Raw genomic sequence first — 25,885 nt, 5'->3', positions numbered from 1 at the left:
CAGTACTGAAGGATTGTTTCCTTGTTTCCAAAAACTGTTCTTGAGTGTCATTCAAAGCTGAATTTCAGCAGATTGAATGAAAAAAAAAAATTAGCTGATTCCCTCATCTACACATTTGATGTGGATGGGGGAATCCTTTTCACTGTGCTATTGTACTCTGCTGGCAGAGAGCCTTCCCCTCTGGCAGAATACAATGATTAGTGTTGCCAGGTATAGGTGCACTTACCATTCGGGAAAAACGGACGGGCTTGTTTTACACAATTCGATCGATCAACTTGCGTACAACCAGCTAGCCCGTAAATGGATCGAAATTTGGACTGTACCTGCTCAACTGGTCAAATTCTGATCCATGTATGACTGGCTTTACTGGCTGTGCTGTCTGATAAGGGAGGCTAGGATCATAAGCCTGGCTATGCAGAATTACTGATGTTTGTAGAAGGTAAAAGCCTACTCTTCAACCATGTATTTAGTAGTTTTTCTGAAGCTTCCAGTTTAAAGTTTTTGTCCTGTCAAAGCTTATTTTTTAATAGAGTGTGGAAGGGTTAATATCTTTACCAGGTCCTACTGCTATACTGGGCTCCATTTCAGAGACTTTCCCTTACTCACTCTCCCAATGACAATGGTTTTACCAGACAGGAAGTCTTAAAAGAGAGAAGAGAAAATTCCCAACAGCAACACTGAAAAAAATAAAAGTGGGATTAACACTACGGGAAGGTTTTCTATTGCTCTCTGTATCCCTGCTGAAGATTTTTCTCCACTTCCTGCTTGGTGAAATCTCCCTAACAAAGCCCTGCATAGGAGGAAAACCAGTCAGAGGTTCTAATCCTCCCAGAATCTATCCAAAACTAAAATAAAATAATTTGGCTTGACATACAGGTTAATGTTATAGGCTTTCTCCTACTCATAGAATGATAGGTGATTCTTTTAAAATGTTACAATATGACATGTCTGGAAATATATGACCTGTTAATAGGATAATACATTTTGTCAAAATATTGCATTCAAAGACCTACAGTATATGTTATGCTAAATATGCCATTGCTTACTTAGCAGTTTAAGCCTTGGTGTCTGTAGTCTAAAATCTTTACAGTACATTTGTAATAGCAAAAGCAGAGAAGAGAGTGACCTGTTGTCATGGTGATGCAGTACCCAGTAGACTCTGGACATTAGCATTTTATATTCATCCCAATCCATTTATTTGGGATAGACCAATAAAAAGATCACAAGAAGCAGATGTTGATATCATTGTTTATCCAAAAATGTACAAGTCGAAGCTGCTCTGATGCAATCTAATGTCCATTGACATAAGCCCTTAATAAAATCCAGAAATACTGGTCTAGGGCTGCAAAAACTCCCCCCTCCCCTTGGTACAGTTGTGATAGCGTGACAGCTTAGCTTTTTAACAGATCTTGTTATTACCAGTCTGTGCAATTTTTGTATAGTCTTAGAGAGAACAATCCACTAACGTGCAAATCTGTATCTGTGAATTTGGTGTATAAACTACGACAAATGCAAAATGTGTGAATTTTTTATGCATAATATTTTTATTTTCTTTGAATGATCCACTAAAATCCATGTAAAATATTCTTCCCAAACCCCAAATTTCTCAAGAGATCAGAATTTACACAAGTAAAGTATCTTGTTATTCAGATTAATTTATTTATGCATTGTTCCATAACGTAGACATTGAAGAATGACTGATGTAAACCAATGTATTCTATTAATAATTTATAAACTAAAATGATGACATGAAATTAACCTGATTTCTCTTCCTGGGTTCATTCATCATCATAGCAGTTTGATATGTCAGCTGGAGATGCCTTAGGGGTAAAACAGAGGGGTCAAGGTCACAGACTGAGAGTCTTATTTTTTTGCTTTACATACACACCCACAACATGTGTCACTTCTGTAACCTGGACATCCATTGTGCATTTGAAAAGCTAAAATTGAAGTGGAAAATTAATCTAGATTGAGTTTCCTGGATGAAAAAATCCACACACACCAGAGTGGGATTAGTTTTAAGGACCATACTGTTTTATCCTTGTAAAGTCTTCATTCCTAACTGGGATGCATAATGCGTTATTTTACCATCTGGATCCCTATGATTCATTTTGCACTGCCTTTTTGCCAGTTTACCCAGGAAAGCAAGAAATACCTTCCAAAGCAGGGAATTCTGTCACAATATTTGCTGCCCAAAATTCATTGCAATAAAATATGTAGGTCTGAGTCTGTAAAGATTGGAACAACCTAGGAAATTCAATTTCCTATAATGGAACATTGAACAAAAAGAACAGCAAAACCACCAGCTATACTTTAACTAACAAGAACTGTAAGGTTACAGTGCCAGATAGATCTACACCTTAATATACATTTAGGTTCCAGGTCTACCAACACGCATAATAAAATAGAGGTTACAGCACATCTAAAATACCCAGAGTGTGCTATAATTTGGCCATTCTGTACCAAGTAATATGTAAAAAAATAGTTACAGCATCCCTTATGGGTCGATTGTGAATTCTTTGACATGATGGCTTGACCAGATTTTAAAGAAAGTTATGGTCCAGCCTAGGTTATGCTGGGATAATATATTTTTAGCTCTGCTACTACAGGGGTCTGCAGAAGAAGCAATTTGGGCAATAATGCCTTTTCATACACAGTAAACAACAGTGTTCCCATCATGGTGGATTAGGTTTATTAGATTTCTCCCCATTTATGTAACTTTAAAATAAACATAACACTGGTTGGAAGACTTAGGTATTGCGTGTAGCGTTGTCTATATATTGTAGTGTCTGTTAACAAATTTTCTTTATATTTAAACAAAACCACATAACGCAAACAAAGCTGGGACTTGGCATATAACACTTCAGGCAAGAGACCAGTCAGTTGGGAAGTGGGGACTTGAGAAGAATATTGAAGGCCTGACAGGCCATATGGATCAATTTGAATTGAATTTCTTTCCAAATTCTTCCAACGTCTCCTGTCTCTGACAGTACCAGCCTTGCAATATACTGTCCTGACTCTCTTCTTGTGTTTGTTGGGTCAGCATGGCCCACTTAGGAATATTATTTATATAAGGGACATGGAAAGTTAACTGTTCTTCTAAAGAGTGTGGTGTATGAAGCATGAAGATTTTTCTGAAATGGGTGTAGAGAACTGGAGTGTTTTGTGTAGTTCCTCTGGTGATTGTGGTGTTAGATGAGATATGAGCAAACATCAAATTTGTTCATGCTGTAGATATATAGTGACCTAGGCAAATGTCATGCCAGTTTGAAGATTTTGGAGTCTGCTGCTTGAGAAGAAATCAAGAGTTTCCTTATCAATCTCCATGCAATCATTATTTTTCTTGGAAGAAAATTATGTTTTATAGACAGAGAAAACCTATTTGGTTGACTATTTAGGACTCCAGATAGGGTCCCTGGAGAGACTATATGGGGTTTATTTACTAAAGCTGGAGAGTGCAAAATCAGACTCACTTCTGCATAGAAACCAATCAGCTTCCAGGTTTCATTGCCAAAGCTTCATTGAACAAGCTGAGGTTAGAAGCTGATTGGTTTCTATGCAGAAGGGAGTCTGATTTTGGACTCTCCAGCTTTAGTAAATAAACCCCTATGTGTCTCAGGCTGGTTAGTGTAGTATGAGGTGTTATTGAGCCAGTCTCTTGTATACTGTATCTCAAAATACTATCCAGATTATGTACCAGCACTGAGACTGTAGAAAAAGCATGTAATGCATGTCTGCTGTCTTTAATTTATAGTCTAATTACTATATCCCGTAAACTCTGTCTGGGCTTACAGCCCAGCCCCAGTCTAAATAAAGTCTTTCATAGAATAGGGAATGGTTGGAGCTACTGTCAGCTTTTTACAGCAATCTCTGTCTTTATTGGAAAGGCTTATTCTTACTTCCTGTCAGGACAAGAAGTGATGAGAAATCCCTTTAAATGGGAACCCAGACAAAAACAGAAATGCATTTTTAGTATAGTGAGAAAGAGTTAGAACCTTTATCAATGCTTTTTACTGCTCTCTGTGCCTTCATGTCTCAATGATGCCTGCACCCCAAAATTCTTGTATGGGTGTCAGAGGAACAGGAAATGATTGGAGAATCTCCCTAGTGGGGGTCATATATAGAAATAAAAGCTTGACAGAAATTTCAACCCTTTGTGTACTCCATTCAAATAATGTGTCCTTTTCCATCGTTATAAAGCTCCACTACCTTGTTACACAGGACTTTTGACAGTTCTTTTCTGATCCCCATGGCTCAGTATCTAGTCTAGTCAGTGCTTTCACATAAGAGCCTAACAAACTCATTGACTATTTATACACTGACACTAATGCAATTTAAAAAGCCACAGATGTGGGACATTAACCTCTAATTGGCATTTTAACCCTTGTGTGTCTGTACTAAGGCCAAATATTCCAGGGTATGTAAACTTTAGATCACGGACATTTTGGGTGATTTCTGTTATCATTATGAAAAAGGAGCCAAACGACTATTTGATAATAAATGGCTTCATATGATCATCATCCTGCAATAAAAGAGCATTTTTTAGCATGATCAGTTATATTTTCAATATCAATGCCAAATTATCACAATTTCTACCAGGGTTTGCAAACTTTTGAGCACAACTGTATATATATAATTTATGTAACCCGGAAGCAAGTGTTTATACCAAGATCTATGATCTTGGTGCCATTTCTTGCATTTTGCTATTAAGTGAAAGTGATCTGGTTGGCTCTACAGTGCTGAAAAGGGCCAACCTCCACCCATATAACAATGAAAAAACTGCCACCCAAGTAGGTAGATCAGCCTATGTAATAACTCTCTGTCTCATCATAAATAAAGATGTGGGTTATAACCCCAGAATGCAAAACAAAAAAACAGCCATAAAAACAGGCTTCGGAAAAAGACAGTTCTAAATAAGCCCAAGCAGAGTAGTATTGCAATTTAATTCAAAATCCTTTATTATAAAAAAAGAGGTGAAACCTTGCAAGGTAATCAAACAAATAAAACACACCACAGTAAATTTAAAATAAGCAGTCCAGACTGCAATATGACCAGGTCGTCAGTAACATCAATTAAAGCAGCCAATGGCCACACAGATGCTCAAACAAATGCCACTGATGCATATAAGCCCATTTAAGGTGAGTGGAAACAAAACAGCAAAGCGCTGTGTATAAGGTAAATGTGAAGAGGCATAAATTGGTCATCGATATCATAAGTGCTTCAAATCAGGGTCCTTAATCATAAATGATCTTATGGGTTGAATTTTACAAGTTCCAATGACCTTGAAGTGGAAAGTTCTAAGGTTCATATAAATAATTTGAAGAACACTATACAGTTATCCAGTTACATCCATATAAGTAGATCATGTAGATAACAAAAAGTGCAAGCAATGGGCATCGGTCCTTATGGCCGCAACACATATAGAGCCAGGAGTTGGAAAAGATGGCACCTGCTTCAACAATAGACATGTAATGCCATATTTGGTAACTTCGGATTGGCATAAGGGTTTAACAGTTCAGCATACGTTCAGATGTTGACACAGATCCAGCTGAAGTGGAAAATGTAGGTAAATAGACACTGGCATGCGCTGACAGTCAACCCCACCATTGCTGACCTGATTGGAGATAGACCTCAGATGGTAGTGCGTAGAACTTGATGATGTGTTAGTGCATTCAGAACATCAAAAACAACTACCAAAAAACTGGCTAACTAAACTCTCATATTTTAAAGGGAATGTTCCCTTGTGGCCATTTGTCCATATGTTGAAAAAAAGTCGACTGTTCACCTGAGCAGACAAAACAACAATATTTGAAATTCGTAGTTATATAAACTGCTCTACTAGCAGGGTTATATATATGCTACAATGTCCATGCAATAAATTCTACATAGGAAAAACTAAAAAATCACTGTGGGTCTGCATCAGTGAGCATTTGAGAGACATTAGAAGTAATATCACTAACACTGGAAAGGAGAGAGAGAATCCCCTAGCATTACATTTTAGGGAGGTACATGGAGGTAAACCAGATGGTTTGAGAGTAAAAGGCATTTTTTCCCTTAAACTATCCCCTAGACGCGGAGACTTTGATAAAGTTTTACTTCAGAAAGAGAAATTCTGGATCTACACACTGGGAACACTCATGCCCAGAGGCCTGAATACAGAACTTAACTTTGGGGTATTTCTGGAATAATCTAACATGAGGTTGCCATAGAAGAACCCTAGACCATCGAGATGATATTTACTTGATCTGATCTTGCTCCTCCAAGAAGTTAATTTCAAGCTGTATAATATTTTTAGTAGGGTAGAATTTACTGTGCCATGCCCTGCTCTTCCATCCCTTCTATTGTTAATTAGGGAGCAAAATGTAATGACACATATATTCCAGTAATGATTTTAACTATTACTAAGTAGTGCTGACAATCTAAGACGAGAGGGTGCTGTATTACCATTACTAAGCAAACAAGGGCTATTTAAACCAGCATCTAACTGACCCCTCCTTGTTCTGACGAAGTCCGCAGTGATTGGCGGACAAAACGTGTCAACGTAGTGACGTCATTGCATCCGGACATGATGACTACAGGTGTCTTTTACGTGAGCAAACAAGGCCGAATTTGGAGCCACTCTTGCAATGCCTAAACATTACATAGACACCCCTACTAGGAATGATGCTCTGCTGAACCTGGTCATCTCAAACTATGCAGAGCTTATTATGAATGTCTGTATAAAAGAACAAACATCTGGGTAGCAGTGACCATAACATGATTTCATTTATTGAGCTCAAACGCTCAATTTTAAGAGAGCTAATTCCAAGGCTGAGAGCTGCTCTCCAAGACTTAGACTGGGAGGAAAATATTGGCATCAATGAACACAACACAGAAATGGGAGTTCTTCAAAAAGACTGCATGTGAACACACGGCAAAATATATTCCCATGGGCAACAAGTTTAAAAGGCTAAAAATCAAACCTATGTGGCTTACGGCCAAAGTTAAAAAAGCTATAGATAATAAGAAAATAGCTTTTATTAAATATAAAAATGAATGAACGCTTTCATCGTTTAAATATTACAAAGAATATAACAGAATATGCAAAAAAGAAATAAAGGCCGCAAAAACTGAAAATGAACGACAGATTGCAAAAGATAGCAGGACCAACCCCAAAAAATTCTTCAAATATATTAATAGTAAAAAGGTTCGGTCCGAGCATGTAGGCCCTTTACAAAATAATCTAGAGTGGGTGACTGGGGACAAAGAGAAGGCAAATTTATTTAATACCTTCTTCAGCTCTGTGTATACAAAAGAGCATGGGGGAGCTCTTGTCCATAATGGGCATGGTATTGACACAGCTCCAGATGATCCACATTGGCTCACAATTGATATGATCCAAAAATATTTTAAACAGTATAAAGGTGAATAAAGCACCTGGACCGGATGGCATACACCCACGGGTCCTTAACCTCACTGGAGGTATACCCGAGTGTAGCTCGGGGTAAAGTTTCAGCACCACAAATGGTAACCCCCGAGCTACACTCGGGAATACCTTGTAGCGCTGCTCCGGGATCTCTTCTTCACTTACCTTGTCCTTCACTCCCATGATGCTACACTCGGGAATACCTTGCAGCGCTGCTCCGGGATCTCTTCTTCACTTACCTTGTCCTTCACTCTCACGATGTCCCTCCTGCAGTGTCCCCGGCAATGTCCACCGGCCGATGTCGGCATCCGTCTTCTGGGTTCCGTTCCCTGCGATGTCAGGACGTACGGGGATGGAACGGTGGGAAATTTAAAAATGTGAAAAAGTGACATTCACTAAATACACTAAAATCACATAGTAAAACATTACTGTATCAAACCATTTCACATACATTTTGTCCCTAGTACTTTGTCTTGTGCCCTACCTGCATTTTACCGTTTTTCTGCCTGGAAACTGAGAAATGTCCATGGCGTCCAAAAAGCGTCCCTTTAGGTCAAATGCGGTTTTAAGCCAGCTAGAGAACAGCGATAGTAAACTAGAACTACTTGCAGAATTGAGTGATTCGTGGGGAAATTCGTCATCAGACACTGAAAACAATTTTGCGACTGAGCTCAGTGATGTGCGAACTTGGTGCTATATTTCAAATGTCAGTGTTTTTGGTTTGATTATTTTATTGAATTAAATTTATTATTATGATATTATTATTATTTTTTATGATTATTTATTCAATTTTAATTTATGATTTTGTGTTTCAGATGCTAACATACCCGGGATGTTTACTAGACTCTTGTTCGGACAGATTTCAGTGAGTTATTCCTAAAAATTACAGGTCTACAATAAAAAAAATACATATTTCCATGCAAAAGAATGTACCGCTTTGAGCACAGAAATATGGACATAATCAGACCGCTAGGGAGGCTACAGAATTGAGCTCTGTCATTTCAAAGCCATGGTTTCTAATTTTAAGGGACTCTTTAACCTCCCTGGCGGTATGATTATGTCAGGAATTTTGTACCAAAAGCGGTACCATTTTTTTGCATGGAAATTTGGTGTTATGTATTGTAGGCCTGCAATTCTTAGTAATTACTTACTTAATAAATACTCATAAAAAATAACAATATAATAATAATAAATTTAATTCAATAATATAATCAAACCAAAAACACTGAAATTTGAAATATAGCGCCAAGTTCGCACATCACTGAGCAAAGTCACAAAATCCTTTTCAGTGTCTGATGACGAATTTCCCCCATGAATCATTATCACTCAATTCTGCAAGTAGTTCTGATTTACTATCGCTGTTCTCTAGCCGGTCTAAAACCGATTTTGACCTAAAGGGACGCTTTTTGGACGCAGTGGACTTTTCTAAGTTTCCAGGCAGAAAGAACAGTCAAAATGCAGGCAGGGCACAGCACAAAGCAGTAGGGACAAAATGAATGTGAAATGCTTTGATACAGGAATGTTTTGCTATTAAATTTTCAAATTTGCTGCCGGTTCCGGCGCCCGTACGTCCCGACATCACAGGGACCGGAACACGGAAGCCAGATGCTGGCATCGGCCGGAGGAGATGGCCGGGGACGCTGCATGGTAAGCCCGAGTGTAGCTCGGGGTTACCGCTTTTGGTACTGAAACTTTACCCCGAGCTACACTCGGGAATACCGCCAGGGAGGTTAATGACTGGCACAGTACCACTGGATTGGGGTAAGGCCAATGCGGTGCCAATATTTAAATACCAAGTATTTAAAGACCTGTTAGTTTAACTTCTATAGTTGGGAAGATACTGGAGAGTTTAATAAAAGACCACATAGATGAGTTCTTGCTGGAAAAAAATATTTTAAGCAACAGGCAGCATGGATTCATGAAAGACGGAAGCTGTCATACAAATTTGTTTTCTTTTTATGAGGGGGTGGCGGTGGACATAGTATACTTGGATTTTGCAAAAGCGTTTGACACAGTTCCCCATACACGGCTAATGTGTAAGGTAAAGTCTACGGGCTTGGAAAATCCATATGTAAATGGATAGAAAACTGGCTAAAAGATCGTATTCAAAGAGTAGTGGTTAATGATTCATAATCTGAATGGTCTGGGGTCATCAGTGGTGTATCCCAAGGTTCAGTGCTGGGACCCTTACTTTTTAATATATTTATAAACGATATAGGGTCTGGGATTAAAAATCCCATTTCAGTCTTTGCAGATGACACCAAGCTGTGCAGTGGAATAACGTCCTTACAGGATGTCTCCAATTTACAAGCCGACCTCAATGTACTGTTTAATTGGGCAACTATGTGGCAAATGAGGTTTAATGTTGATAAATGTAAGGTTCTGCACTTGGGGGCTAAGAATATGCATGCATCATACATACTAGGGGGGAGTATAACTGGGGGAATCAATGGTGGAAAAGGATCTGGGAGTTCTGGTAGATCACAAGCTTAATAATGGCATGCAATGCCAAGCTGCGGCTTCTAAAGCGAGCAAAATCCTCTCCTGTATTAAAAAAGGTATAGACTCCAGAGAGAGAGATATCATATTACCCCTGTACAAATCATTAGTAACACCTCATATGGAAAAAGCAGTTCAGTTTTGGGCACCAATTCACAAAAAGAACATTGGGGAACTGGAGAAAGTACAGAGAAGGACAACCAAACTGTTAAGAGGCATGGAGGAGCTCAGCTATTAGGAAAGATTAGAGAAACTGAATGTATTCTCTCTTGAGAAGAGGAGATTAAGGGGGGATATGATCAACATGTATAAATACATCAGTGGTTCATATAGTGAATTCGGTGTAGAGCTATTCACCCTGAGGTCATCACAGAGGACAAGGAGTCATGCTACGTCTGGAGGAAAAGATCTGTAATCTCCAAATACAGAAAGGTTTCTTCACAGTAAAAGCTGTGAAAATGTGACATAGACTCCCTCAAGAGTTAGTTCTGGCCAGCTCAGTGGATTGCTTTAAAAAAGGCCTGGATTCTTTCTTAGATACACAGAATATACCTGGATACTAACATTTATAGGTAAAGTTGATCCAGGGAATATCCAATTGCCTCCTGGGGGATCAGGAAGGAATTTTTTTTCCCTGCAGGAGCAAATTGGATTATGCTTTGCTGGATTTTTTTGCCTTCCTCTGGATCAACTGTGGGTATAGGATTATAACTTCTTTTTTTTTTTTTAATGGTTGAACTGGATGGACTTTTGTCTTTTTTCAGCCAGACTAACTATGTAACTGCATTCTGGTGAGAAACCTGACTAGCCGCCATCTGGGACTGTGCACTTAAAGTGACAGGTTCTGTGACCCCTTGCTCAAGGATTCCCTCAGTACAGCTGGATGAGAAGTGGATTCATCTGGGGTGGTACACCAGGAGAGGCTGTAGAGCTCTGCAAGAAGAGATCTACTGCAGAGACTTGTACATATTTGTTCAGGAGTTGTCCTCAGTTACAGTTCCCTTGGGCATCCCAGACATCCCTTCACCCCATCCAAGCCTAAGAACTGGTTACTGTCTCCCATGTGCAAGTTTGGAGAAAGAAAATGCGTGTTGCCTAGCTGTGCAGAACTATAGGGGGACCCAAAAACTCAGCAACTCCTAAGGGGGAGGTGCTACAAAAATAAATGACAATAGTAAAAAAATTAAAAAGCACCCCCACCCCCCTACACATACACACTAATACAAACTCACACAAATGGTCCTGCGCACATATGAAAACAATGATTATACCGCACATGTGAAGCTTCACCATGAACGTAAGAGCAATAATTCTAGGTCTATCATTCACGTTTAATTCTACAATGAATAATGCATCATCTATGAATAAAATAGCTTACTGTAGTTTGTCGCCATTTCTCAGATGCACACAGTTTTCATGACATAGTTAGCATCTACAGTATTTACTTGGTGTAAACCAAAAATTGGGTATTATATTGTGTTTGTGTGTACTAAAATTAATTTTAGTGTGTTTTTTCCTGAAAATCTCCATTTGATAGACAGTTGCTTAAATATCGTGAGACATAAAAATTGCATCTGCCACCATTTTATTCTACAAGACCTCAGCTTTCATAAAATATATAATGTTTGGGGGTTCAAAGTAATTTTCTAGCAAATAATGCTGTTTTTAACATATGAGTGAAAAATTTTAAAAATGCCCCGGACAGCAAGTGATTAAGAAATAAATACTTTTGAGTAAAGTTGGGCTGTATGGACATGTCTTTTCAGCATTATTCCCCCAATAACCCTTTCCTTTTTTATTTCACTTTATCCTCTACAATGTTTCATGCCTGGTATTATTTTAAAACTAGGTTTAACACTTTTTAAAAACCTAAAATCAGGTGTATAATGATAGACCTATAGCATTACAAAGCAGAAAGAATCTACTTCAGATCTAGGATTCACAATCTGGAAATGTCATATACAGCTTAAATTAAAATTATACAATAGCTAAAATATTTTTGCCTTTTTTGTGGACTATTTTGATTTATGCCTTTTCTTGACAATTTATTTCACTTTAAATTGAAATGGATATTTCATTTAAATGCTCAGTGGAAATAATGCATTCATCAGTTTCAAGCTAGATCCCCCCATTTAGTTTTTTTTTTTTTAATGGTTTTGTACAAAGTAACTTGATTCTCGCCAGCTATAGTGAAGGTCATTAGCTCCTTGTAATGGGCACAAAGTCAATATGCAATCCAAGACATCCCATGTGAGATGTACACCTGTCATTGCTTACCCATTCTTGTTCATACAGTGGACTGTACTGGATCTCTCTACTGTAGCAATTTGTTTTTAGATTATGATTTTATATACAGTTTATATTGTCCTATTGACTATGCATGCACTGACTTAGTATACTGTGTATAAGAAGTCACTAAAGTGATGCAAAACCTATATGCAATAAATAGAACAACTCACATGAGATTTATTTTGCATTTGCGTGCAAATTTGACATAATTTTTTTAGAGGTTCAGTTAAGTATTACAAATAAAAATGAGTTAAAGTATATCTATAGACAAAACTTTTTTTTCTAATTTTTAGATTGGGGAGGGGTTCGGTTTTATTTCTAGGTGCAGCTCCATTTGAGAGATTTTCTCTAACTTTCTGTTTTTTGGGGACAGCATTTTACGAGACAGAAAGCGAGGGAAAATCCACAACAGTAAAATAGACAACAATAGAAAAACTGACAGGAGTTCTAGCCTTTCCCTATTTAAAGTGATATTAAAGGCAGTTTTTTTGTTTAAAAATAACATACATGTCATACTTACTCACTCTGTGCAGTGGTTTTGCACAGAGCAGCCCGGATCCTCCTCTTCCCGTGTCCCCCACTGGCACTCCTGGCCCCTCTGGCACCCGAACAGGCTCACTCCTGAGCTGCTGCTCTCTGTGTCCATTGACATACAGAGTGCAGCTTGGCCCCCTGCGCTCTCCTCATTGGCTTCACTTGTCTGGTGAAAAGGTTGTCCCCGATACAAGAAATGAGGGGAACTCTCTCTTAATTGAGCCCTGGACAGTAGTAAAACCCTGACAGGAGCTGTAAGCCTTCCCCATGCTATCCAAATCTAAAATGAAATTTGTGGCTATACATACTGACTCACTGTCAGTGGTATAACATGTATATGTGGTGTCCTGGAAGTGTACCTTATTCCAAGGCACTACCCATATGTGCATCAGCGTTTGTCCATGACATTCTCCCAGCACGGAGACCAAGCCAACAGCCCTGGGTCTCATACTAATGATCAGGAGCCATGAGGACCAGCTCCCAATCACATAATTGCTGTTATAGCTTGGGATTGGTTGTCACAGTGGTCACTTTGCATAACCCACTCCTATATTGTCATTCTCTTTCCAAATGGAGAAAGATATATATTGCTTTCTCTAGCTAAAGGAGAAGAATGTAAAAAAAATACTAATATATAACCATAACAGATAAAATAGCTAGATCAGGGCTTTATCAATGTTAGTGTCAGCGGCAGGGTCCAAAGGCAAAGTAAAGGTCAAATGTCAGAATTCGTGTCAAAGGTCTGTATGTTTTAGGTAAGATTAAAAAAACAAAAATCAAACCATAAAAAACCTCAAAAAACAAAATGTCCATTATTGTACACATGGTAACACCACAAATGTCAGGAGTAGGAGAATGTACTTTGGGATTTATTTGGTGGTGGGTCATGGTCATGGTAATGACAAGAAATATGCTGTTACATTTATATTTTTTAAAAATATTTTGTACCAGTTTTCCTTTGATAGTAACAAATTAGGAGATATCCATTAACATTTACCACCAAATGAAGCCCAATTTCTTCTGAAAAAAACCCCCCAAAGTGTAATTTACCTTAAACAACTAAGTAGCTGCAATGATATGTACAGTTTTACTAACATATGCTGAAGTTGCAAAACTGTCTTCAGACATTGAAAATCTGTTTTACCTATAGGCATATACTGTTTAAAGGAGTCTGAAACTGTTAATATTTTTATTCAGTTTTCTTTCAAATTTCCCTATTTTCTCTTTTTTGCTTTCCATGTAGATTTACAGCTGAAGCTTAACAAACGAGACAGAGAAGTATCCTCTATGTCTACACATATCGAATCACTTAGGGCTCAAATCAATGGTATGGCTATTGGTATTTTGTGGCATAGCAGAGAAAATTCTGCAGTAGTGTACTGTACAAATTTGAAAATGTGTTTAAAGCTGAACTCTGGGATAAGTAAAAATGTCTAAATACAAGTCATGTGTATTTTTCGGGAATCTGGGTGTGCTTTGTGTATTTCTTCCACATCAGTCCAGCAATTCAGTGTTAAACTTTGCCTCTGTGCAGGAACTTTCTGTAATAAAGACTGATCACTGCAGCTCCTTCTCCTTGTGCAGGGTCACTGGTCTTGTCTCCACTCCCTCCGGTAGTCTTCTGCAAGTAGCCTGTAGTGGGTGGACTTGTTGGGTCCCTCCCACAGCACTGCTTTCTGCACAGGCTATGTACAGCAGTGATTATGCCACCACTACATTTTCAAGGTAATGACGTGGTGTGCAAAGGCAAACCTTTGAAAATTTTTGTGCCCAGAGTTCAGCTTTAAATTACCATGATTATTTTGGTATCAGGAGGCACTTTGTTCTATTTAGCTTTGTGTGGCTATAGTATATTATGGAAAAAAACCTTGACAGGGGAGAAGGAAGGATCCCATCTCAAACAAGATTGGATACTCAGCTATAATTATACTTTCTAATAATTAGTATGGTAATTTATTAGTAATAAGCAGTATTCTTATTCTCTGATATGGTCTTAAGCGTACCTCAAGTACATTTTATATGATTGGACTTTTTTAGGAGAACTACAAAAGATGCATGATTAATTGCTTTCAAATATGTACCTTCCAACCTGCCTAGGAGACAGGCCTCTACTCCTGTACTCTTGGTATAAAAACAGGGATATTCACACTTTTATTCCAGTGCTTGAAAAAGCTCCCAATAACCCCAGCTGGGAGTAGGTGCCCTTGTTAAGGCTGGCCATACACTGTTATTTTTTTGTTTGTTCAGCCAGCGGGATGAAATGAACAGATTCCTCCATCCAAAAGAACGAGGTGAATCCCCCCTCTGGGACATTGTATTCTGACTGTGGCACCCACCACTGTCAGAATACACTGATTGTTGGCTGAAGGTAATGATTGCTGTAAAACGTTTCTGATATGTGCGGGGGTGGCCACACACTGGTCAAACTTCAGCCAGTTACTGTTGGTTTTTGGCCAGCCTAGCTTGTTTGCCTAGGAGCAACGGTCTACCAAGGTACACATGGTGAAAGAAGCGGTGCCATCTAAGTGCAGCATTCATTAAACAACTTATTGAGAATAAAAAATGGCAGCTCACAAGAAGGTTGTGATAAAGCACTAGGGTTGAGTAGAATTGTCCTCTGACGATTGTATTCATACCTAGCACTTTATCACAACCTTCTTGTGAGTTGCCATTTTTAATCTTCAATAAATTGTTTAATGAATGCTGCACTTAGATGGCACCGCTTCTTTCATCAAGTGTTTTCTCCAGAGTCCCTTCTAGCTCTTCAGAAGCTGGTAGCCTCTGGCTCAAGCACTGTTGGAATCATATCGTATTTGACTGACGCTTGGATCATATGGACTTTCCCTTGATTGTTTTTATTTATTCTTCGACTATATATTATTGCTGTAATGCCCACCCCAGCCTCTGCTGAGTGTGCCAAATACCCATCTAACCTTATCCATCGTCTACCAAGGTACACAACAGACAGTCATATCAAAAGTGTAATTAATTTGTTGATTCCTTTGAACATGGTTGAGTTTCTAAAGTGAACACAGGTTTCACCTTATTCAGTTAGCTACATGAACATTCTATACTCTTTTGTGAATTTAGCTCAATGCATTTAATATAATAAACAGAAATATTATTTTATTTAACTGTAATTACTGTGATCGACAGCACTGGAGAGTAAATGTAAATCAGGAGACAAGAAGATGGATTCATTAGTAAAGGACAATAAGAAGCTAGAAGTGGAACTAGAAGCTTTTTCTAGGAAATCTCATGATGCATCAGGCCAGTTTGTCTTGATCAGCCAAGACTTGCTAAAAAAAGAAAGGTAAGTAACATTAAAGTGATTCTGAAGATTCGGTTTTCATTTTTTTTAAATAACAAACATACCATACGTATCTACTATGGTTTTGCACAGAGCAGCCTCGATGCTGTTCTTCTGGGGTCCCCCACTGGTACTCCTGGCCCCTCCGTATTGCCGAATGCCCCCATAGGAAGCTGCTTGCTATGGGGGCACTCCAGCATGCTCACTCCCGAGCCAGCTCTGTGTGTTCCTAAAACCGCACCCCCATCCCGCTCCCTCCTCACTGGCTGTAATTGACAGCAGCAGAAACCAATGGCTTCCGCTGCTGTTTTTGAGCCAGTGAGGCGAGAGAGCACCGAAAGAGCCTCTGCTCATATGCACATCTCTGCATTGAGATCAGGCTCAAGTACATATTAGGGGGGCTGGGTGGATAGCTGCTTGAGGAAGGTTTTTTTACCTTAATGCATGGAATGCATTAAGGTAAAAAAACCTTCTGCCTTTAGAACCGCTTTAAATGAATTATGATGATATTTTAAAATGTATGTATACACATATATAACTTTTTTCTTCAGTTTTGCATTAAGTGGAGTAGAGTAATAATCAAGTTATTTTTGCTGTCTCTGTCCCACTGGGGAGATTCATCCGTCTGTTTGTCCTATTGGCAACTGTCACTGACATTGAAAATACCTAATATTTTTTTAAATGAAAACCAGGCTTACTCTGAATGGATGAGGTGAAGAGGTGGGAGGGACTTCACAATTTCCAAGTCATCCAATCAGATATTACCTTGTATCTATTGAAGAGGTTTAACATGCATTTCCAATTTTCTAAGACTTACATAATCACTGTACTTTTGGAGAAAGCTAGCATCTAGTCAAATGTTTTGCGTGTTAATATACGGTAGCTACAGCCATTGAATTCCTAAAAGTAGATGCTTCCAGTCTGCTTAATAATGTAGCATAGCCCAATTATAATCTGCTGTGGACTTTTGTAAAAACAGTGAACATACCATCTCATAGTGCAGTTCTGCTCATAAACCCTGAACCTCTGTGAAAATAAAACAAACATTAAGGACATTTCCTGCCATTTTGTTTAGATTATCTACAATTTGGAAAATGCTGGTTTCATTTATTTAAAAATATATAGATATCTGCTTGCTTGCTTTTATCTGGCCCTTGAGGCACTATTCCTCCAACTGATATGAGACACTATTCTGCCAACTGACATCAACAATGGGACACCTTTTCTCCCACTGACACCAACAGTGGGGCACTATTCCTACCAATGATACCAATGGGGCAATATTCCTCCCCCTAATACCAAATATGGTGGGTTTACTGCCACTGATGGCAGGAAATTTACCACTCTGGCTGGCCACAGTCCAGTCCCTCTAAAGTCTGAAGCACAATAAATTGGTCCTTTATTTAGAAAGTTTTGAGACTCCTGTAATAGACCAACACTTGAGTTGCTAATCAGGTGACTTCTGAAGGCAATTTGTTCCACTAGATTTCAGTTAGGAAGTAAAGGGGGCTAAATACAAATGCACACCACACTTTTCAGATATTTATTTGTAAAAAATTTTGAAAACCATTTATCATTTTCCTTCCACTTCATAATAACTGTATGTGTGACGTTGTGTTGGTCTATCACCAAATGTGGAAAATTTTAAGGGGTATAAATACTTTTTCAAGGCACTGTATATCATACTCTTTCCTTTATATACTGTACATTCCTACCGTGGAAACCATTTACATAATGTTCTAAATGTTTTATTAATTCCAGGCAAGACTAAAATAAGTAACTTGTTGCATTTTTTTACTTTGCTATTGTACTGTAGAAGTCTCAATGAGCTGAGAGCTTTATTACTTGAAGCCACTCGGCATTCACCAGGACCTGAGAAAGACCTAAGTCGGGAGGTCCATAAGGCAGATTGGAGATCAAAAGAACAAAAATTAAAAGAAGAAATCAAAGTACTTAGAGAAAAATTAACGGCTTTGGTGAGTATTAAAAATTTTCTAAAAGCGGCTTTCACCAATTTTTGATTAGTATTTAGTTTTTAGATTTTTCTTTGTTTCGTTTTTAATTTAAACACGCAACGTGTGCATTTTCTGTTTTCTTTGACTCAGCTGCAGTTAGCATTGGTTTCCACTGAATTTCTATGAAGTCAATTTTTTGCATGTCCAAAAATATTGAAATAAAAGTTTAATTCTACCATTCTGTACCTTTTTAAAATAGTATTAAACATTCCAGAGTGTTTAGTCATTTCCTTTTCGATTTATTTAAAAAAATGAGTTGAAAGCAACTGAAAAATGTCCACACAAATTAACATTTCATTACTCTAACCTGAAAATCAAAATGGGTGGCTTGTTTTGGTTGGAAACAACATAAAATGATTTAGTGGGTATAGTGGTATACTTCCAAAAATTTGTGAACACTGCTTTCACTAGAGAAAAGTGTTGTGGTGGAGTCGGATTATAAGAATAGAATACATACAACTGAAAGCATATTTTAACCCGAAAACAAACATTTATTACATTGCAGCTTACCAGTATATGTTTAAAACCCTATTCAGTCAGTGCAGCCTCAATATACCCACATAAATCAATAACAATACTTAATAGATAAATTGTTGCTTGCTAAAACACTGTGCTGGGCTCGGTTCACACCCCTGCGACTTGGGATCCAACTTGTGAGACCCCAAGTCGCACAACATGTGAAAACCCAGGTTAGTCATGAGTGCTGTCTTAATTAGCACTGACTCCAACTTTAGAAAATGTTCCTGTACTGCTTCAAGCAGAGGCGGACTGACAACTCATGGGGCCCCCGGGCAATAGGGGATCATGGGGCCCCTGTGTCCTTGCCCAAACTCAAAAAAAAAAGCCTATGAAAAAGGTACCAGGGGCATCTCATGGGCCCCCTACTGACCCTGGGCCCTCGGGCAGTGCCTGAGTTTCCAAATGGTCAGTCCGCCCCTGGCTTCAAGGTAACTTCTATCTGACTTGTGACCATAGACTTTAATGGAAGTCGTTTCCAAGTCGAATCCTCATCTATATTGATGTGATTTGGATCCGACACACTTTTTTTTTTTTTGACCAATTGGAAAATATAATTTTTTTTGTTAAATTTAATTTTGTTGATTGAATTTCTACCTAAATCCACATTTTTGGAAGGATTGCGATTTGAATTGGTCGAAAATTGAATGACTAATCAGAATTCTGTGTAAATGGTCACTAAGGAGCGAGCCAGGAAGCCCGCCGTCGTGTTCTTAACAACCGATGACTGATAAGCTGTCAGTGGGTCCATACCAGACTCTTATGGGAGCATGCAGCCCGGCAGGTCAGGAAAGGGGGGGAACAAGCGATCATCCCCCCGAACCGTATCAGGCCACGTGCTCTCAACATGGGGGGGGTGCTTTGAGGGAGGGGGGCTCCCCCCCAAAGTTCCTTGCCCCAATGTTGATGTGAAAAAAGGCCTCTTCCCCACAACCCTGGGTTGCGGGGAGGGGGTCGACTTCTTAAAATCTGGAAGCCCCCTTTAACAAGGGTGCCCCCAGATCCCCCCAATCTTTTTTCCAATTGGTAAAAAAAATAGCAAAGTCGCATAGCAAAGTCCTGTATGAAGTCATATCAAAGTCGTACTCAGGTCGCATCAAGTTGCCAGGAAATCTCCTGGCAAATTTGCAGTGTAAATTGGGTGACTTTCAGGTCGCAGTAGTGTGACTTGAGCCTTAGTGATTTCACAACACCTCATAAAGATAAACAAATAAATATAATGTAGCGCAACAATAATGTCCTATTAACAAGTATTAAATAAAGTCTTTTGTAGCCATGTGATGAAACACCACTGTGCAAAATGTTGCATTATAATCTTCAATCTGTGTATGTGCCAAATGTGCCTTCACCAACCAGGTGAAAAACATGCCACCTCACCTTAGACCTCATGAACAGGTCAAGGTACGCTCATCACATCATAATGTATACACCTGTGTACACCTGGTATAATCTTCATACAATCTTCCTCTTGAGACTGCTGTGCAAATTAAATCCTCCCTCTGGCGTTCTCATGCATTATATATTATGGATACTTTTGCAGCCCACTCTATGCTACCAATGTCAAAGCAGTTTATTCTGTTCCTGCCCAGACACAACCTAATCCGACAGCTGCCGCTGCTTACAACCGCTGAGTCGCCAGTCTACAAAAGTACCGCCCAAAATCAGCAAAATTATAATGGCACATATTGCACAGTGGTATTTCATAACACAGCTATAAAAGACTCTCTTGGGACTTATGTCTTATGTTAATAATGCATTATTGTTGCACTACATTATATTTATTTGTTTACCAGTCCATATGATTGCTGCATTAGTTTTCTTTTTTTCAAGCTTTTTTTTTCCTTTATTTTCACCTGGTGTTCCTGCCAGTAACACTTTCTGTCCTAGTGTAAGAATGCTTGCTGACTGCACTGTATGTATGGAGCAGTAGTAATGTCATCCTAGCACAAGACTGCAGAACACCCCTCTTTTCCATAACATAGGGGAGAGATGTTTTGTAGTTCACAGAAAGAGATGGGAACAATGATATATAGCATAGTACAGGAAAGTATTATCTCCAAAGATTTCAGGAAATATCAACATGTGCAGTGATTGATTTACTGAAACTGAAGAGTGCAAAATCTGGGGCAGCTCTGCATAGAAACCAATCAGCTTCCAGGTTTTATTGTCTAAGCCTAATTAAACAAGCTGAAGTTTGAGGCTAATTGGCTACCATGCACAGATGCACCAGATTTGCACAAGGTGGGTAGTGTCTCTTGTGGTATTAAGTACATGGCCCGAACTATAAGATCACTTTGGGCGTGCTTTGGCAAGCACTGCAGAAATGTAGAGAAAGGTTTGCCCAAACTCAGTATCTCCAGACACTGTTGCATCATGATAAAAACCCAGATTGTCTGAGCGTTCATGTAATTAAATCAATTTCTGCCTCTCTGCCGGAAGACAAACATTTTAAATCCTTGTGTGCCAGAGAGACATACTGGATTTTTAAACTACACACCATGTCTCCCAATGGTCTCAAAGAGGAACTTGATGAAAAACCATTTTGTAGTCCTCACACTGGGAGCAACCTCTGGCAGCATAATCTGACCAATTACCCAGGCGATTGCGTTTGTAATTCACAAGGCTCAATGGTGACACAATCTTTTGTCTCACTGTCCAGCATCTTTTCCTTACAACATTGTCACCAGTTTCATTACTGATCATTGTCAACCGTGAAGATCGTTGTAGATATACATGCACATGGTTGCATGTATGCGTACATGTGCACACACATTTTAACATGTACATAAGTTTGTTGGACATCTCTTATTTCTAATGATATCTTTCTATTTTTTATGTTCAATCTACATATCATCCATTATCATGTATTCATTTACATTATTTAAAAGTAAAATGAAAAAATGTGGGGTGCTGAGCTGCAACACCAACATGTGGATATATATCAGCAGCCAGAAAAAGGTACAATGCCAGGTGTTTGGGCAAATTCAGGCAACCTCAGAATGACCACTGGGACAGTGGGCCAAACACAATAGTCAAAAACACACTGGATAGGTGCTCCAGGTAATTCTCATAAGACCGTTCTGTGGAGTCAGCTATATTGAGCAGGCTTAAATACTGGTAGATCCAAAGTCCATAAATCCACGAGTCAGAATGTCCAGTTCAAACCATAATTTATTGAATTAACCATCAAAAGTCTTACATAGTGCTGCACAGTGTACCGCTTGGTGGATAGACCCAGGCTGAAGATAGACGGAATGTGCCAATCTAGCTGAGATGACAGATTGAATCATTGACAGGAGACCGCTGGCTGCAGCAAGGGATGTGGAGGAACTCCCGGCACCAGAAATGGCATTACTGAAATCAAAAAAGTCATCATCTGCACGACATGGACTACTGGAGTGCACCAGGGAGTCAATAGCTACGCCAGTTGCCAGGATAACATGTTTCGGGATACTTTGTCAAATCCTGATGTGCTAACCGGAAACACAACCATCTTCTTGCACATTCCCTGACCCTAAGATAGGCCAATCAACTACCAGTGGGCACAATATGTGAATTAATTAAAAACAATTTTAATTTAAGAATTAGATGACTATACCGCTATATTAATACAAGAAAATAAAATAATAATATAATAGAAAAATATTTATAATGTTATAGTCACTCACATTATATCTAACCAATGTATGTGTGATTGAACCATAATTGGATGAAAAGACTAAAAATAACTTTAGGTTTAAAACCCATGATGCCCCAATTTTGTTAAAACTAACTTATTCAATATATAAAGAAAAAAAATTTGCATACATCATATAACTGATTTCCACACAACATATGTACACTCAAATATAAACCTATGACAAACAATTGTTTTTAAAAAAGGGAGGGGAATGAAAAACAATAAAAAAGGGGGAGAAAGAAAAAAAGGAGGGACCAATGTATATACTGGCATCCATGCGCACACGCCTATATATGTGAATGCATATCCATGTGCAGCCACAGTTATATTAGACTGTGAATTTTGGGATCTTCGTTGACCCCCGGTTCACATATATGCGGCCGCTCAGGCCGCGTTTTACACGGACACGAGAGCTTATTCATTTGAATGGACTCCCGTGCCCCGTGACATGCAGGGAAGAAGTCCCTGCACTTCTTTGGAAAACGCAGCTCGCATGGGAACCTCGGTTCCCAGTACGGTTGCGTTTTCCAGTGCAGGCAGCGTGCCATTAGAACTAATGGCACGCACCCGCAGGTCCGCATTTCTATGTGCGGGTGGTGCAGCGGCACCACCCGCACAGATGTGAACCTAGCCTCAGGCCATTTGGGGACATGGTATCTAGTTTGTGAATCTAAAAGTTCTCACACTTGCACAAGACAGAAAACCTTTCATTAGCGGTAAGGGACTATATTCAGCTCTTAACAGGTCAGGTTTACATCCATACAGCTCTATAATACTGCTGCTGTTTATCATGTATTCATTTTATTTTATTAATAGGATACCTTGTTGTTTTGATACATTGTCTACTTTTGACAAGATGATTTTTTTTTTTTTCACAAACTCCATTAGCCTCTCATTTCTTTCATATTGCTTTCATGCTATGGAAAGATTTTTGTCTATTGTTTATCCAATGGATTGGTATGCGGTCATTTTATTTAATCTATTTTTACATACTGTATTTATATTATAGGATATAGATCATCCTTTAATTATGTAGGTTTACACAAAAGCTGATTATTTGAAGTGAATGAAGTCTACATATAAAAAATACTTTTTTGAATGTCAGGTTTGTTTATGACATTAATTTATTTATCTACTGAATTATTTTAACGCACAATACAAGTTCTTACAATTTTATACAAGAAAATATATTACTTTGATTTCCATTTTGGATGAAGTTTGCGTATTATTGTTGCATGTGGTTAATACAATCCTTTCCTGGGGTTAGTGGTTCCTGACAGCTCTGCACTTCCTCCTGGTGTTTGTGTCTGTCTCTCTTCATTCCTGGGAGAGCTGCATGAGCTTCTCTGGATCTGCCTTCCGAGTCAGCCTTTATATTCAGTGGGTAGCCCAGTTTCTTACAGGTTGGTTTTAAGCCTGGTTCAGGTGCAGTTCCCAATGTCACACACTTTACCACTTCGCACCTGATCTTCTGAACAAATTTGCACTGGACAGGGCTTGAAATTGCACTGAAAATTGACCCTGCACATATGTAGGTTTATACTTGTTTTCTGTTTTATTAATCTGATAATTGTTTGTAATGTAAAATAATCAATGAGATTTATAGAATAATAATGGAAAAAGCATCTGGAATGTTTAAATACTTATGGTGCATTTGATCACAGTACATTGGACAGCATCAAGTAAAAATACTGCTGCAATTCTAGCTGTAGAATACATTACTTATTTGATGCTTCCATGCCTGTACATCACAAATGTGTATTTATGACCATTTTTTTTAACAAAAGGTATTTTCCTGTTCATTAGGATAAAGAGAAAGCAGGAACAGATCAAAGGAGATACTCATTAATAGACCCATCCACAGAGTCGGAAGTTCTGAAGTTGCAACACCGTTTGGTTAGCACAGAAGATGCACTTCGAATAGCTCTAGACCAGGGTCATCAAATGGATAAACTAATGGAGGCCATGAGAAGCAGTGCTGAAAAGTCTCAGGTATAGTTTCCAAATAACCTCACTGTGCTCTTCCTCAGTCACCACCAGGACTGGGAGGGAAGGGGGGACAGGAACGGCAGCTGCCCTGAGCACAGTGTCTGTATATGTGGGGGAGCGCCATGAGTCAGCAGCCCATAGAGTACATTCAGCCAAGCTGAAAGCTTGCTCTCACTCTTTCCATCCTTTACTGACCCTCTCTGCTACCTGGAGGTTGCCGTACCTGACAGGAGGAGCCCAAGCAGAGTAGCAGTGATGTCTCCAGTGGTGAGGTACATTGTTTGTGCCAGTGTTTTTTTTTACACTTTGCAACTGTCAGACAGGCAGAACCTGCACTGTAGGGTTATTATCATAGATCCCAGCTGTAGAAGACAGTCAGGGGCATCACATCAAGAGAGGGGGTGCACAGCTTGACATCTTCACCCTGGGCATTGTCCCAGCACTGCTCACCACATTCATCTTCTTGTCTCATCATAGTAGAACAATCTCTGCTTACCAGGCTGCCCTATAATCCAGTAATTATCTGAAAGCAGAAGTTAGTCATTACAATGGCATAAAAATATAATATCACCTTTAGAATGCCAAAAGGGAGAACACTCTTCCAGTCCAGGCCAATTTTCAGCTTTCACTGATGTCACACTTTGAGTCATGCAACACTGTAGCAATATGAAGTTTTTATAATTTGTTTGAGACAGATAAAGCTTTCTTTTGCTGGTATTTAACCATTTCAATACCGTGCAATTTTACACCTTCCTGCCCAGGCCATTTTTCACGTTTCAGCGCTCTCACACTTTGAATGACAATTGCGCAGTCATACAACACTGTACCCAAAATAAAATTTTATCATTTTCTTCACACAACTAGAGCTTTCTTTTGGTGGTATTTAATCACCGCTGGGGTTTTTATTTTTTGCTAAATTAACAAAAAAAGGCCAAAAATGTTGAAAAAAATACACGTTTTTCTTTGTTTCCGTTATAAAAATTTACAAATAAATAATTGTTCTTCATAAATTTAGGCCGAGATGTATTCTGCTACATGTCTTTGGTGAAAATAACCCAAATTAGGATGTATTTTTTAGTTTGTAGGAAAGTTATAGAGTTCACAAACTATGGTATAGATCTGATTATTGATCAATCCTGAAGTACTGACGGCCAATCTAATTTCTTGAGGTCTAAGAATGTCAGAATAGTACAGATATCCCCCAAATGACCCCTTTTTGCAGAGTAGACAGTCCGACGTACTTTATAAGAGGCATGGCGAGTTTTTTTAAGTTGTATTTTTTTTGTCATAATTTTTCGGAAAATTAAAAAATTTAAAAAATTATTTTCACTATTTTTTTTTTTACATACTGTCACCAGTGCAGTACAGCGTCATCATATAACTGGCATGGCGGTGAACAGGGACACTGACTGGTGACAGTATGAAAAAAATATATATATATATTTTTTTTTAAAAAATTTTTATTTTTAATTTTTTATTACTTTTTTTTATTTTTTTTTTAACATTTTTTTTTTCATATTTTACTATGACCAAAGTAGTACAATGTTACCATAGTAACATTGTACTACATTGGGGAAGTGATCAGTATTTTTTTTTTTTTTTTTACACAATTTGCTTATAGCAAAGAAATACTTTGCTATAAGCAAGCA

General features: G+C 38.6%; 1 protein-coding gene across 2 annotated transcripts in view; it reads left to right on the top strand.

The window, feature by feature from the left end:
* Positions 1-25,885, top strand: part of CLIP2 (CAP-Gly domain containing linker protein 2) — a 210,310-nt gene that overhangs the window by 174,125 nt on the left and 10,300 nt on the right. For both annotated transcript variants that reach the window (XM_089655396.1, XM_089655395.1), the window contains 4 exons: positions 13,971-14,054; positions 15,884-16,040; positions 17,854-18,013; positions 24,054-24,239. In XM_089655396.1, coding sequence (XP_089511522.1) covers positions 13,971-14,054; positions 15,884-16,040; positions 17,854-18,013; positions 24,054-24,239 — 587 coding nt within the window. The remainder of the gene's footprint in view (positions 1-13,970; positions 14,055-15,883; positions 16,041-17,853; positions 18,014-24,053; positions 24,240-25,885) is intronic.

The sequence above is a fragment of the Staurois parvus genome, unplaced genomic scaffold, assembly GCF_062004578.1.
Source record: "Staurois parvus isolate SC_StPar_1 unplaced genomic scaffold, SC_StPar_1.0 ptg000839l, whole genome shotgun sequence".
Taxonomy (NCBI): domain Eukaryota; kingdom Metazoa; phylum Chordata; class Amphibia; order Anura; family Ranidae; genus Staurois; species Staurois parvus.
This window is presented reverse-complemented; position numbering and strand designations above follow the sequence as displayed.